This window comes from Micromys minutus, assembly GCF_963924665.1.
Source record: "Micromys minutus genome assembly, chromosome: 9".
Lineage (NCBI taxonomy): Eukaryota > Metazoa > Chordata > Mammalia > Rodentia > Muridae > Micromys > Micromys minutus.
Window position 1 is genome coordinate 9,430,959 of NC_137978.1, and position 13,109 is coordinate 9,444,067.

Below are 13,109 nucleotides of genomic sequence, written 5' to 3' on the forward strand. Positions count from 1 at the left end.
TAAGGTTAAATTGGTTGTACTACAGTTCAGTCATGAGGAAAGAAGTTTTGATAACTACTCTAGTATAGCTGAGCTTTCTGAACACGGTGCTAAATTAAATAACTGATTAGAAAATCGCACAGGCTCTTCTCACCCACTGAGGTCTGTTATCTGCATTACTAAATTCCCTAGGCAGACAAGATTGAATACAGGGACCTAAGTGAATTTCATAAATACTATGTTTCAGCTTCAACTGAAATTCCATAGCAATTACATCTACAGTAATAGAAATATACTTAATAATTATTGACTGTACACTTAAAATTTCTATGCTGATCTGCAATTGGTGGAAAACACAATTAATCACAATTCTTGAGATTCTGAAGCAAGATTAATACAGGTTTGAAGCTATTTGACTACAAAGGAAGACACTACTTCAAAAACAAAGCACTATTATGTTTTGTTATATGCACATTCCCACTTAAGTATTTTTAGACTATGGTACTCTGAGATCCATCCATTGCTATCACAGAAGAAAAGTCTAAACTGAACCCTGTATCAGACCTGTCATAAGAAATGCCAAAGTTTTTCAGAGTTGAATGAGCACTGAGGCTCAGCATTCTCTATGGTGGCTCCCATGAGGACTTTCTTTAAGGCACAGGAAAGGAACTATGGAAGGAAGCAGGGAAACATCTCTCTGATCTTCTCACAGTATAAAACACCATGCCAATTTGCACATCTTCAAACTGACCCAAAGAGGAATCATGGAAAGGAAGTGTTTAGCTGAGCTACAGTGGAATCCCCATTGTGATGGAAAGTGGAGAGTCTATAGGGGAGATGTTGAGTAATCACAATACTTGTTATTTTTATATCAGTCTATGTACTTAAGAAAACATTCTTATAAAAGAATTCTGTTTATTCTTAGTAGTCAGAGGGAGAATCTCAGCCTGAAAGAATGTAAGTAGCTCCAGCAGCAACAATGTTTACTAACAGTTTGTAATGCACTCTGATACATCTCTGTAAGTAATAACATTCTAACAGATACTCAATGATTTGAAATATTTTGTCCTCCCAGTGAAATCTTGTCCTGAATCTCAGTTAAGAGTGGGGAGGTTAGGCTTTTGAACTGCAATAGTGGCTTTGAAAGAGATACCAGAGAGACCAGTGAGAGTTTTTCAGCTGCTAAGGGCACTGGCTACAAACCTGGCCTTTTGAGTTCAATCCCCAGATACCAGATGGTATAAAAAGAGAACTGACTCTTTGTTGTCCGATGAACTTTGCTTTTTCACTTTGGAACATGTGCAAATGTACACAAATAGAAAAGTAGAATATATTTTAAGTACTTTTTAAAACAATAACCAAAGAGATTTACTCCTCCTTTGGATGTTAGGTCACAGAAAAGTTTGACCATCGAGAGACACAAAATTAGTTGTGGTTATGTGTTAAGGAAAAGGAAAATGACAGACTTGAGATTGTCAAAACAGTTCTTTGAGAAGATAGGGCACATGGTATTTCTCTGTAAATAGAACACTGTGAAATCTAAAAAAAATCTAGTCTCTTGGAGACAATATCTCTGTCTTCAGATGAAAGCACTAAAGTTAACAAAGGCCCCTGTTTTCTTGCAGAAAAAGTACACTCTGAGATTGACAGTGTGATTGGCCATGGGAGACAGCCAAGCACAGATGACCAAGACTCCATGCCCTACACCAATGCTGTCATCCATGAGGTGCTGAGGATGGGCAACATCATCCCCTTGAATGTTCCCAGGGAAGTAACAGCTGATATCACATTGGCTGGATTCCACCTGCCTAAGGTAACCTTGCATTCTTAGCTTTGACCTCCAGTACTTCTTTGGACATATCGGAGAAACCTAAACATAGATGTTACACAGAAGTTGATCTGCTGTCTCCTTATATTTTGCTTTCCATCTCTCTTCTGGGAGAATTTTCTCTCCCCATTACTTAAAGCTAATCTCTCAATAATAAACAAAACATATATAGTTCTCAGGGACTAGGAATAAAGATAGACATTAGGCTGTGGAAGAAGATGAACAGACCTTTCACTTGGCCCCAGGAGCCATAGGAAATTACCTAGATAACATCACCACCAAGGCCATAGAAGTCTATGTGATCCTTTGTATAAATTACTTATTGTGAGATTTGGCTACGAACTTGTAATTATATGAGAAGACACATGTACCCTCCGGTCCATTGACTGCTGCATAAATTAACCAGTGTGAACTTGGAGACATCAAGGATAGAAAGTTAAAATGGTCTTAAGAAGAGAAGGCATGGATAGGAAAAGAAAGAGAAACCTACAAAAACAAGCACATGAGAGATAGTTTTATCTTATGAAAGGTAGGCTTGTATTTGATTTATAAATAAATAGTATTCAAAACAGAATACATGGAAACATAGACTTGCCAGGATAAGGAAACAAAGATTAGAGCATAGAAAATTGATGTACAAGCACATAAAATGTTATGACTTCATTCTCGTAGCAGCTTGAAGTATTAGAAGCAGAATCTTTGAGTCCACATAGTTGCTGAGATATAGAAATAAAGATTAGAGAATAAAAAGTTGGTGTTCATGTATATAAAATTATTTTGTATTTCTAACCACTTGAAGTCCTAACTACTCAGAGACACTAATGCCTAAAGAGAAAGTAGAGAGAGGCTAGCATTTTACTTAGATAAATTTTAAATGTTTGTAAGAAATCATTTTAACCTTACTAGTCTGTTAACTTCCTGCTCTTACATGAAGATAATTGCCAAAGATGGCTGCCTATTTTACCAGGAAACCACAGATGCTCTCCCAGCTACCTATGGAGAACAGGCTATGTAAAACCTTTAAAGAAAGGTGCATTTTGCTCTCTTGTTTTGTCTTTGTTTTAAGGAAGCAGGGTTGGGACTAATGAACTAGGATGTGTAGAATTTATGTAAATTTAATAATATTTTAAATGATTAACAATGGCCAAAGCCTTGAGGATGTAGCTTTAGTAAGGAAAAGACTGGGTTCAGGCTATCTGGTTGGAAGAAGGTAAAAGAAAAGAGAAGAATGAAGAAGGAAAAATAATGAAGAAGTAAAAAGGAAAGGGTAGTAAGAAGGGATGATGAGTATCCTCAGGCAAAGGGAGAGCAATTCAACTTACAGCCTGCTTCCTCTACTGACTGCAGTCATTATTGATTCAGTGTCAGATCATTTCCCACTTTTTCTAGACCTTCTATACCCTGAAGCTCGATCTCAGCAGATATTTATGTCTATTTTGAGAAGGAGAGAGGGGGAGATTCCTGTCTTGAATTTGCTCACTCCAAATCACCTTTGTTTGCTAAGGAAAAATTCTATTGTCCCCTTGTGCTAATGTGTGCTCATAAGAGTTAGTATTTATTTGCCAAATGTGAAATCAAAGGTGATTTTTCAAAATTTGCTCACTCTTCCATAATGCAAAACTTACTATCTCACAATGTAATCTACACGCACATATATGCCAAGAAAACATGAATTGAAGATGCTTATATATTTCAAAATGATTTAATTTCCTCTTCATGAGTATTTATCCCCTTTCTATTCATCAGAAAGTTGAGATCAGGTGAAATTAGAATACAAACGTTCTCTCTACTATGATATAAAATGTCTTAAGAGTTGGAATCTGGGGCTGAAATTGTTCTGATTAATGTCCTACCCCAAAGTTACTGTATTTATCCTTTTATTCATGGGTCCAACTTACATTGCCTCTGTAATGTTACATTCCCTCAGTTTCCAGACCCCAGCTTAGGATCTACTCAGAATTTCCGCAGAAATCTCTCCTCACTATGTTATACTTTTTATGTTCGTGGCAAAATGATCATTCTCTACTTTCTCTCTGTACACTGTGTATTGATCAAAATCACACATTTCTTGGCAGTGACAGAATAATTGCCTGAAGTTTCAGCTTAACATGACAGCAAGAGGATGTGCAGCAAAGCAGTAGGAAGGTGGTCAGGAAGTAAAAGGAAAGCCTGCAGTGGGCTATCTCCCAACCGCATCTATTCCACATATAGTATTCTCCAGCATGGAGGATGGATGGTGCCACATATCAGGAAGGTCTACTGCCATTAGATGATGAGCTCAGGAAATGGCCACAGAGCTTCTCTCACTGCTGTTGCTTTGTAATCCCCCAGACAATTATCAACTGCCAAAGTCCAGAATGAAGATTGACTACCAAAGATATCCTCTGGGGATTTATAATGGCTTAATCTTAGATCCTCAGGATGAATTGGTTTGAGGAAAGTTTTCAGAGAGAGTCTGCCATGGAAAAAGAGATAGAATCATGCCTTTAACCCCAAAGAATCAGACAACCCCACCTTGTGAGTTTTTAGCACAGATCTTCAATTTCAACAATAACTTCAGCTCTAGACACTGACAATTTAACAGGCTAACATGGAAGTGAATCAAAGAGCCATGGTGTTGACCTCATATGGACCTAGTTCAAAAGTCACTGAATCTCTATCCACTGTGGGATTGTAAAAAAATTGTTAATCTCTCATAGTATATATTTCTACATCTCCAGAATACATTCTAAACCATGACACAGAATACTCTGCAGTAAACACGGAAAGGGGCTTAAATGTAGAGCTTCCCATTCTGCATATCAGTTATACTTTTTATTGCTTACATACATGAAGAAGTTTTGCCTAGAAGACATCCTGAACAAGATGAGCATGTAACTGCCAGATTAAAAATCATGAGAATTCCCTGAAGAAAGCACCCTGGTTCTCTGTAGAGGTAGATGGGCAGGACTGAGTAGCAAATCCTGGGACAGCATATGGCAGATTCTGAAGGACATGGTAGTTCCGAGAATTAAAGGAGTATTAGATTTTAGCCAAGAAACAAGGGCATGAAAAGTGTTCATAAGAAAGGAAACAATATATAATGAAGACAGGAATGGATGCAGATCTGTTACTTAAGAAAAAGATAAAAACAACAGTTTATAGAATCCTAGGCAATGAGTATAACTGTTCCTTGAGTATTAAATAATGCCTCTTCATACTAAGAATGATGGAAACATTCTACAGAGCAGGTACTGAAAAGAATGGTAGCTGAGAATGTGGAGTTGTTAAGTCATATGTATAGCATTTTCATTGTCAGCTGTGATGTAGATGTGTGTAAGAAAGCATGGGGGCTTCCTGGTCTCAGGTGGCAGTGGGAACTAGTAAGTAACATGACAAGATTGAGAGAGATTGAAGGAAATGTTCAGGTATAGAACAGGATAGATGAGTCAGTATGAGGTAAAGGTCCACTCTGGGCAGTCCAGGCATTATGTCAGGGAGACTGGTAGATTGGGCTTGCTTACTGTGCCTGCTTGATGTGCTCTTAATACAGCTGAGTGATTGGCTTCATAGGCTCTATACTGAGGGTTAAGAAGAGAGAAGCAGAGATGAAATACAGACCATTTTCTTTTTCAGACCTTCCATAGTTCTTACTTTAAGAAAAAACTGGGTTGGTAGTTTTGCACCTTTTATCCCTCTATCTTCCCATGGATGCTCAAAAGTCTTTTTTTCTATCACATGGTGACCAGTTACCACAGATCAGTATTTTGTAATAAAAAGAAGCCTAGTGGTTCTAGAATAGCCTATGGACATATAGTCCATCGTTGATCTTATCTAAGGATATGATTTGGTGTAGAGCTTAAGGGGTGAACAGGGAGCCCCCATCCCTTGCTTATGTCTATTCCACATTTAATGCCTTGACTCTTTGCTTTCTCCTTTAGGGCACCATGGTACTGAGTAATTTGACTGCTCTACATAGGGACCCCAAAGAGTGGGCCACTCCAGATGTTTTTAATCCAATGCACTTTTTGGAGAATGGGCATTTTAAGAAGAGAGAATCCTTTCTTCCATTCTCAGTGGGTGAGTGGTAATGAGAAAGAAACAGGTCAGAATTCTATCTTCTCCCTTCCATTCTCTTCTGCCTTGAGGCCTCTGCTCTAATTTGATCATCTCCCTAAAGCTCTGCCCAGTGCAGCCCAGATGTTGTTTGGCCCATGGTTGCAGAGCCCTCAGTCTGTAGTCAGCTAGCCACTAAGCCTGTCTGACATGACAATGAGCAATTTTTAGAAGTGTTTAGTTGAAGAACATGGTCACCTTATGCTTGCCAGAAACCAAGAAAATGATACTCATAGTTTGCAGTTATCCCATTAGGGACATGACTCAAGTGATCTACTTTAGGTACATAGACACTTAATTTTCTACCACTTCCAAATAATGTCACAGTCAACATGATACCTGAATTTGTTTCTATTTTATTGTTGTGAGAAGATGCCATGACCAAAGGAATTTTTATAAAGAAAGCACTTAATCAGGGACCACTTCCAGATCCAGTTTGATTTCACGCTATTTTCTCCAGAACCTGGATTAGGCAGAGAGCAAAGCATGAATCTATCAGAAAATGCTAGAATGTTTAGTGTCATTGAAAATCATTGCAGCTTCCTGTACAATAATCTGCAGAGAAGAACACATGCTATCATGTTCCTATTGGAAACTCTATGAGAACAGTCGAAAGGTTCAAATATTAATAAGAGTTTTATCTTAATAACAAGTGAAAGTATGTTTGTTATAGTGTTTATGAATTTCCTTTTAAAAATCCCCCCCCCTTTCCAGTCAAAAAATGTATTAGTTTGGAAGAAAGAAAGCACTTGAAGGCAGAGTAGATTTCACTTGATAAAGGGCTTGCTTTGGAAACATAAAACCTCATATGATCTCTACAACTCATATAAAAAGTGGAGTATAGGAGCATGTGCTTCTAACCGTATCACGTGAAAGATGTTGTTTGGGTATCAGTGACCAGGTTCACTTGGATGCTTCCAAAGAGTCAGGACCCTGTTATCAAAAGGTGGCATGTATAGCATTTGAGTATCAACACTTGTGTGCCTTCTGGAATCCACATTTATGTGCACACATGTGTATACATGATGAGCGTACATATGCACAAACACATTCATACAAACAGGGTCTTAAATATGGTTTAGAGATGAGATGAATTGTTGCAGTGCTCTTAAAATAGTTGATGAAGATGTCCACTTAGGAAGAGAACAGTGGGAAGCTAGATCATGAGTGATCCAAAGGTGTAATTCAGATTCTAATTCATATTGTAATTCCAAAGGTGTGACTCAGATTCTAATGGCTAAATCAAGACTTTCGAAATAATCAACTGCACACAAAGCAAGAGGTCAGATGAGAACTTGCAGTAGGAAGGTGAGAAAACGAGTCCCAAGACGTACCATATTCAACTGATAAAATGACTCATCTTTTGTTTTTGTCCCTCAGGAAAGAGAGCTTGCCCTGGAGAACAACTGGCCAGATCTGAACTATTCATTTTCTTCACTGCTCTTATGCAAAAGTTTACCTTCAAGCCCCCAGTCAATGAGAAGCTGAGCCTCAAGTTCAGAATGGGCCTTGCTCTTGCCCCAGTCAGCCACCGTGTCTGTGCTGTGCCCAGATAATGATGCTGGAAGAAAAAAAAAGAAAGAAAAAAGGGGGGAGAAAAAGAACAGAAAGACATGGTGTATTCCCTGAAGCTTCTGGGCCTTGCTTATATGAGATGAGAAAGATATCACAGAATAAAAATAAAGTAATATTGAAGAAATTGAGATTAGAAATTGAATCGGATTTTGGAATTCCTGGACCCTTATTTTGGCAGTGGGTAAATCATGAACTTACTGCCTACCTTTTCTTCTAAAAGTTTCAAGGACAATGGTGCTTTTCCCCTATAAGGAAAATGCATTAAATATAATTAAAAAGAAATTCAAATTTTAAGCTAAATTTGAATTATTAATTAAATTTAAATATGCCAGTGCATCATGAGTCATCTCTTAAGTAGTGTGCAATCCCTGTGCCTAATTCTTACTTTGCTACAATTGTATTTGCTTCTGGTCCATTGAAATATTAGCCTAAAGTGGTGCTAAGAGAGAATATAAGAATCAGAACTTAGTGTCTGATTGCATTGCTGCATAGAAGAGATCTTTTATTAACTTAAGTAATTCTAATTCCAAGTAGTCCTAGAAATCAGTAGAACAGGTTTCCTTACTCACGGGTAAGCAAAGTTTGTGGATCTGTTAAGAAAAACAAAAACAAAACCAAAAACCAAAAAACAAAAACAGCAGCACTCCCCCTGTGCGTGCCCCAGCTCCAAATTCCAAGTTTTGCAGCCACCCCCCTCCTGCCCACCTCCCTGCCTCACACACACACACAAACACACACACACACACACACACACACACACACACAGACACACACACACTCACACCTAGTAAGCCCTGGTGCCTAGTATAGCAGCAGCACAAGCCGCCCTCCCCTGGTGCAGATAGTACTTCCTCTGTTGCAGCTGTCTCCCTTCCTTGGAAAAAGCAGGAAATCAATGTCCTTGAAGTGATAAGACCCCCCACACACACACCTTAAGCTGTGAAATAAAGACAACCAAACATTCCTAGCCATCTGCTACTCTGGGCCCAATCAGGCTAGAGAGCAATGGCCACTCACCTGAATTCTTACGTGGTTCTTTGGCTCTCTCCTGAAGCTCTCCTGTTCCGTCATCCCTTGCTTCCTCACCCACCGCATCCTAACCCACACAGCTCTAAGTTTCCCACCCTGTTTCCCTTTGCCCAGTCACTGGAAGCTCAGGTTTGTTATGAGATGGGGAGAAGACATGAGAAGGTGGCTAAATACTCACTAAAATAAAAATATCAAAGAATAGTTGTACCTGTATTTGTTTAAGTGGATTGGGTGGGTTCAGTCCTCTAGAATAACTCTAGGAACAAGTAAGTCATTTGTCTTTTAAGATTATCATCATAGTTTTAAATGACTAGTTAGAGGATTTGTGTTCTCCGAGTTGATAGTAAGTTAGGTGATATAGTGGTAACCCACTCTCACGTTTTCTAGCCAGCCAATTATGAGTAAATACTGTGGGCTTACAATTGTTGGACCAGTAACAAAATGTTTTTGTGTATTACATTCATTTGTTTCTATGCGTTGCACATATATTTACAAATAATTTTGCAGTTCCTTAGTCCCATGCATATGAACTGAGCATGTATAACATGACAAACACACACATGAAAGTAGTAGGTTGAAGAGCTTCCCTCTTGGAGCATGGGTTCCACTGCAGCCTCCCAAGCTGAAAACAGTGAGCACTGAGCGAGGAAGGCACAGATCTTGCCAAATGTGATGCAGCTGCAGCTCAACATCCACCAGAGTTTCACACACTGAAGCTTGGATTACCTGACACTGCCTCCAGGAAATGACTCAATGCTGCACAGAAGCCACACTGGCAAACTCTGCGCTGATCTGGGAGTGCCTGGCTGGAACACCTTCTGTTGTCTTGGCCTTTCGCTGTGCTTCTGAACGATCTTCGTTTACTATTCACAATTCACTTTAATAGAAAAGATTACAGGACACGTGTCTAGTCTTCTTGCCCACAAAACAGTTGAAAAGATTTTCATTTCAGCTCATAATCCCTGCTATGTATTTCATTTATTCTAACTATTCTTAGTCATTGCTTCAGCTCCTTAAATTCAAAAACAATGACTTTTTACTTTCCACCTAAGTGATTTATATGTTCTTCCTAAGAACACAACAAAAGGAGTTAGTATATCCCCATAGCTTTCATTGGCTCTCTATCCTCTAGGCCAGGATAGACCTATATACATGTAATCTCTTCATATTGCAAAACCTGATTGAAAATAGAGGATTCATACATCATCCCTTTAATTCTCCTCCTACCCACAACAATTTTAAAATAACAGTGACACACAGATTTGTGAGTGTTATTCTGGGTTTCAGTGAAAGGGAAAATGTTCAAGTAGCCTTCAGCCCACACTGTGTGGGTCAGATTTTTCTCACTGAAACCATTTCTTAAAGGAACAACTTCACAAGAGAAAGTTTTCTTTGACACATCTCAGTCTGTGGACAACTAACTAGCCAATGAGCCTGTGTCTGAAGAGACACAGAGGATTTCTTAGATGTGTTTGGATGAAGAACATGGTCGTCTCATGGTGGCCAGAAAGAAAGGAAAAAATGTTATTGGTTCATAACTATCCTTAGTGACACTGCTCAAATTAGGCACATGTTTACTCAGTTTTTTACCACTTCTGAATAGTCCCATAGTCACAGTGGAACTGAATTGGCTACTGTTCTACTGATGTGAGAAGGTGTCAAGACCAAGGCAATTCTTATAGAAGAAAGCACTTAATTGGGGATTGATTCCAGATTCATGGAATTAGTTCATGATCATTATGTCAAGAAGCAGATAGGCATGGCACTCGAACTTTAGTTGAGAGTTTTATGTTCTGAAAAATAGGCAAGGGGGAGGGTGTGGCTTGTGAAACCTCAAAGCATACTTCCAGTGACACACCTCCTCCAACGAGTCCATACTCCTAATTCTTCTCAGGATAGTTTCATTCCCTGTTTAAACCATTCAAATTTATGAGTCTATGGGATCTGTTCTCATTCAAATCACCATGGTAAATTCAAGATCACTGATTACATAGGCCAAGCTTTGAATCCCATGCTCTATATTGAAATACAATTTTACACATGCCCAGTCATTCTCAGGAAGGAAAAAAAAATGTTTCATGTCATTACCAAAAGAGAAAGACAGCTTCATAAGGAGAGGTTTCATCACAGTCAAAGAGGGGTTAGGGAGAGGTCATGGCACTAACTCTGGATCCTAGCTTTGCATATCATGATATGTAGATTCAGTCAGGGTAATCTTCAGAATATACTAAGTTGCTAGGCATGTTATTCATGACAGGAAACAATAGCACAAACAGAACAGGAATAAACAAAATACAATAACAAAAATTACAGATGTAACATAAGATACTGGCCTCATAGTAATCCATTTACAATTCACCTCTTCAGATCTGCTTTCATGCTATTTTCTCAACAACCTGTATTCAGCAGATAACAAAGTGGAACCATTTATCTATCAGAAAATTCTAGAATGTTTAATGTCATTGGAAAACCAACGAAGGTTCTTATACATTAGCATGCAGAGAAGGACACATTCCTGCTACCATGCTCTTGTTGGGAACCCCATGAGGACAGTGGAAAAGATGTTCAAATATTAACAATAGTTTTATCTGTTTTAAAATGATGTTTACTCATTAATGTTGTTTTCAAGGGTGTCTGTCTAGGTGTGTGGATGTGTGTGTGGACAGAGAAGAGGATAACTTTCAGGGATTGGTTCCCTCCTCCACCTTGTGAATCTCTGGCATCAAACTTAGGTTGTCAGGCACCTTTACCAGAAGAACCATCTCAGCAGTCTATAATTTTATTTTATTGCTAGTCTTTGTTATAGTCTTCATATATTATTATTTTGAAATTTTTCATTTCTCTTCAGTCAAAAATGTATTATTACCCTTTCATAACATCTGCCCATTGCAGCCTTTCCCATCCACTGGCTCATCAGCCCTGCTCTTCATCCATACAGCACGGTTATTTTGCCTCCAGCCTTCTGTCTACTGCTGGACATCTGCAGTTCTGCCCCTCCCTGGGCCATTTTAACCCTTCAGGCATTGCCAGGTTGATCTGGCCCTGTGCCCTCTGCTGCCTGAGCACACATCCTTCTCACAGAATGGCAGCAGTACGGTGGTGCCTAATAGTGAGAGGCCCCTCGATAACCACTACCACACTTGGAGTTTGAAATCTGTTTTCCAGTGATGTTGGGCATTCTAAAGTGTCTGCACATAATAAAGGAGATTCATGGCCCTCTTATTCAAAAGAGACTATAGTCGGGCAAGAAAAGATGGCTCACCAAGCAAGTGCACTTTTTCTTGGTGACAGCACACATTGAATTCCCAGTACCTACATAGTAACACACATCTGTTCATAGCCTTAGTTCAGAGGACCGACCAATTACTCTCCTGTGACATCTGAGGGCACCACAGACACATGAGGGCACAGACATACATGCAAGTAAACTGATCACTCATGTACAAAAAGTAAATGCATTTGAAACTATTGATGGTTGGAGAAAAGGTAAGGGGGAGGTAGGATAAAAAGTTAGAAGGTTCCCACACTCAAAGAAACCCAAAGCAAAATGCGACCAAAGTAGCAAGTGATCCTTATTCGGGAGCAATTAGAGAATGCATCTTCATATTGATCTGAAATAAAATCCTAATGGATCCTATACTAACATCCTAGGTCATTGTAGCAGCAATTTGGTGGAGAAGTTTTTGGGAGCAAAACAGAAAAATGAAACATAATCCCTTACTAATCCCCCAGGATGAGAGTGTGATAAAAGCAGGGTAATCAAACAAGTGTGGCATGGAAGGATGAGATCCTGTAGCCTCTTTCAGTCTCAGTGAGTTCCCAGATACATGTAAAAGATGCTCCTTTTCAACTATCCAATTATGTCTGGATATGTGGCAGTATCATACAATACAGCAACTAGACTGAAGGGTTTTTTTTTTTTTCTTTTTCCCCATTTATTGAAAATAGATTAGTTTCTCATACAATGTAGCCCGACTTCAGTTTCTGACTACTCAACCCAGTCTCCTGAGCCTCCTATCCTACCAGGATCCATTGCTTTTCTGTTGGTCTTTAGAAAATAACAGGCTTCTCTGAGATAATAATAAAGTTTAATAAAATAAAATATACAATAAAACCAAAACATAGAGGCTGAGTAAAGCAAACCAGTAGAAGGAAAGATCCCAGGAGCAGACACAAGAATCAGAGACACTCTTCCACACACTCAGGACTTCCATTAGAATAGCAAACGGAGAGCCATAATACATAGATGATCTACTGCAGACCCACGTAGGCACTCTGCTTGGTACTTCAATTTCTGTGAGATCCTGTAAGCTTTGCTTTGTTCATTTAGAGGTTCTTGTACTTCTGGTGTCCTTCATTCCCTCTGTGTCTGGTAATCTGTCTCCTCTTCTACAGTGTTTCTTGAACTCTAATGAGAGGGATTTGATGTAAAAACTCATTTAGAAATGTGTGTTTCATTAACTCTCTTTGTGTCTGATATCAGTCTGTTGGTCTCATGTTTGTTCCCATCTGCTACAGAAGAAATCCTCTCCGATATTGACCCAATAAGGCCCCAGTCTATGAGTATGACAAAATATCATTAGTCATCGTTTTATTGTTCTTC

General features: G+C 39.0%; 1 protein-coding gene across 2 annotated transcripts in view; it reads left to right on the top strand.

Moving 5' to 3' along the window:
• LOC308424201 (cytochrome P450 2J4-like) overlaps positions 1-13,109 on the top strand; it is a gene marked incomplete at both ends in the record, with an annotated part of 64,400 nt that overhangs the window by 18,288 nt on the left and 33,003 nt on the right. The window contains 3 exons of one of the 2 annotated variants that reach the window (XM_080921110.1): positions 1,605-1,792; positions 5,728-5,866; positions 7,283-7,458. The exons of the other annotated variant lie outside the window; for it this stretch is intronic. Of the exons in view, the coding sequence (XP_080777236.1) occupies positions 1,605-1,792; positions 5,728-5,866; positions 7,283-7,458 (503 nt within the window). Of the gene's footprint in view, positions 1-1,604; positions 1,793-5,727; positions 5,867-7,282; positions 7,459-13,109 lie in introns of those variants that run through there. 2 annotated transcript variants of the gene reach the window in all.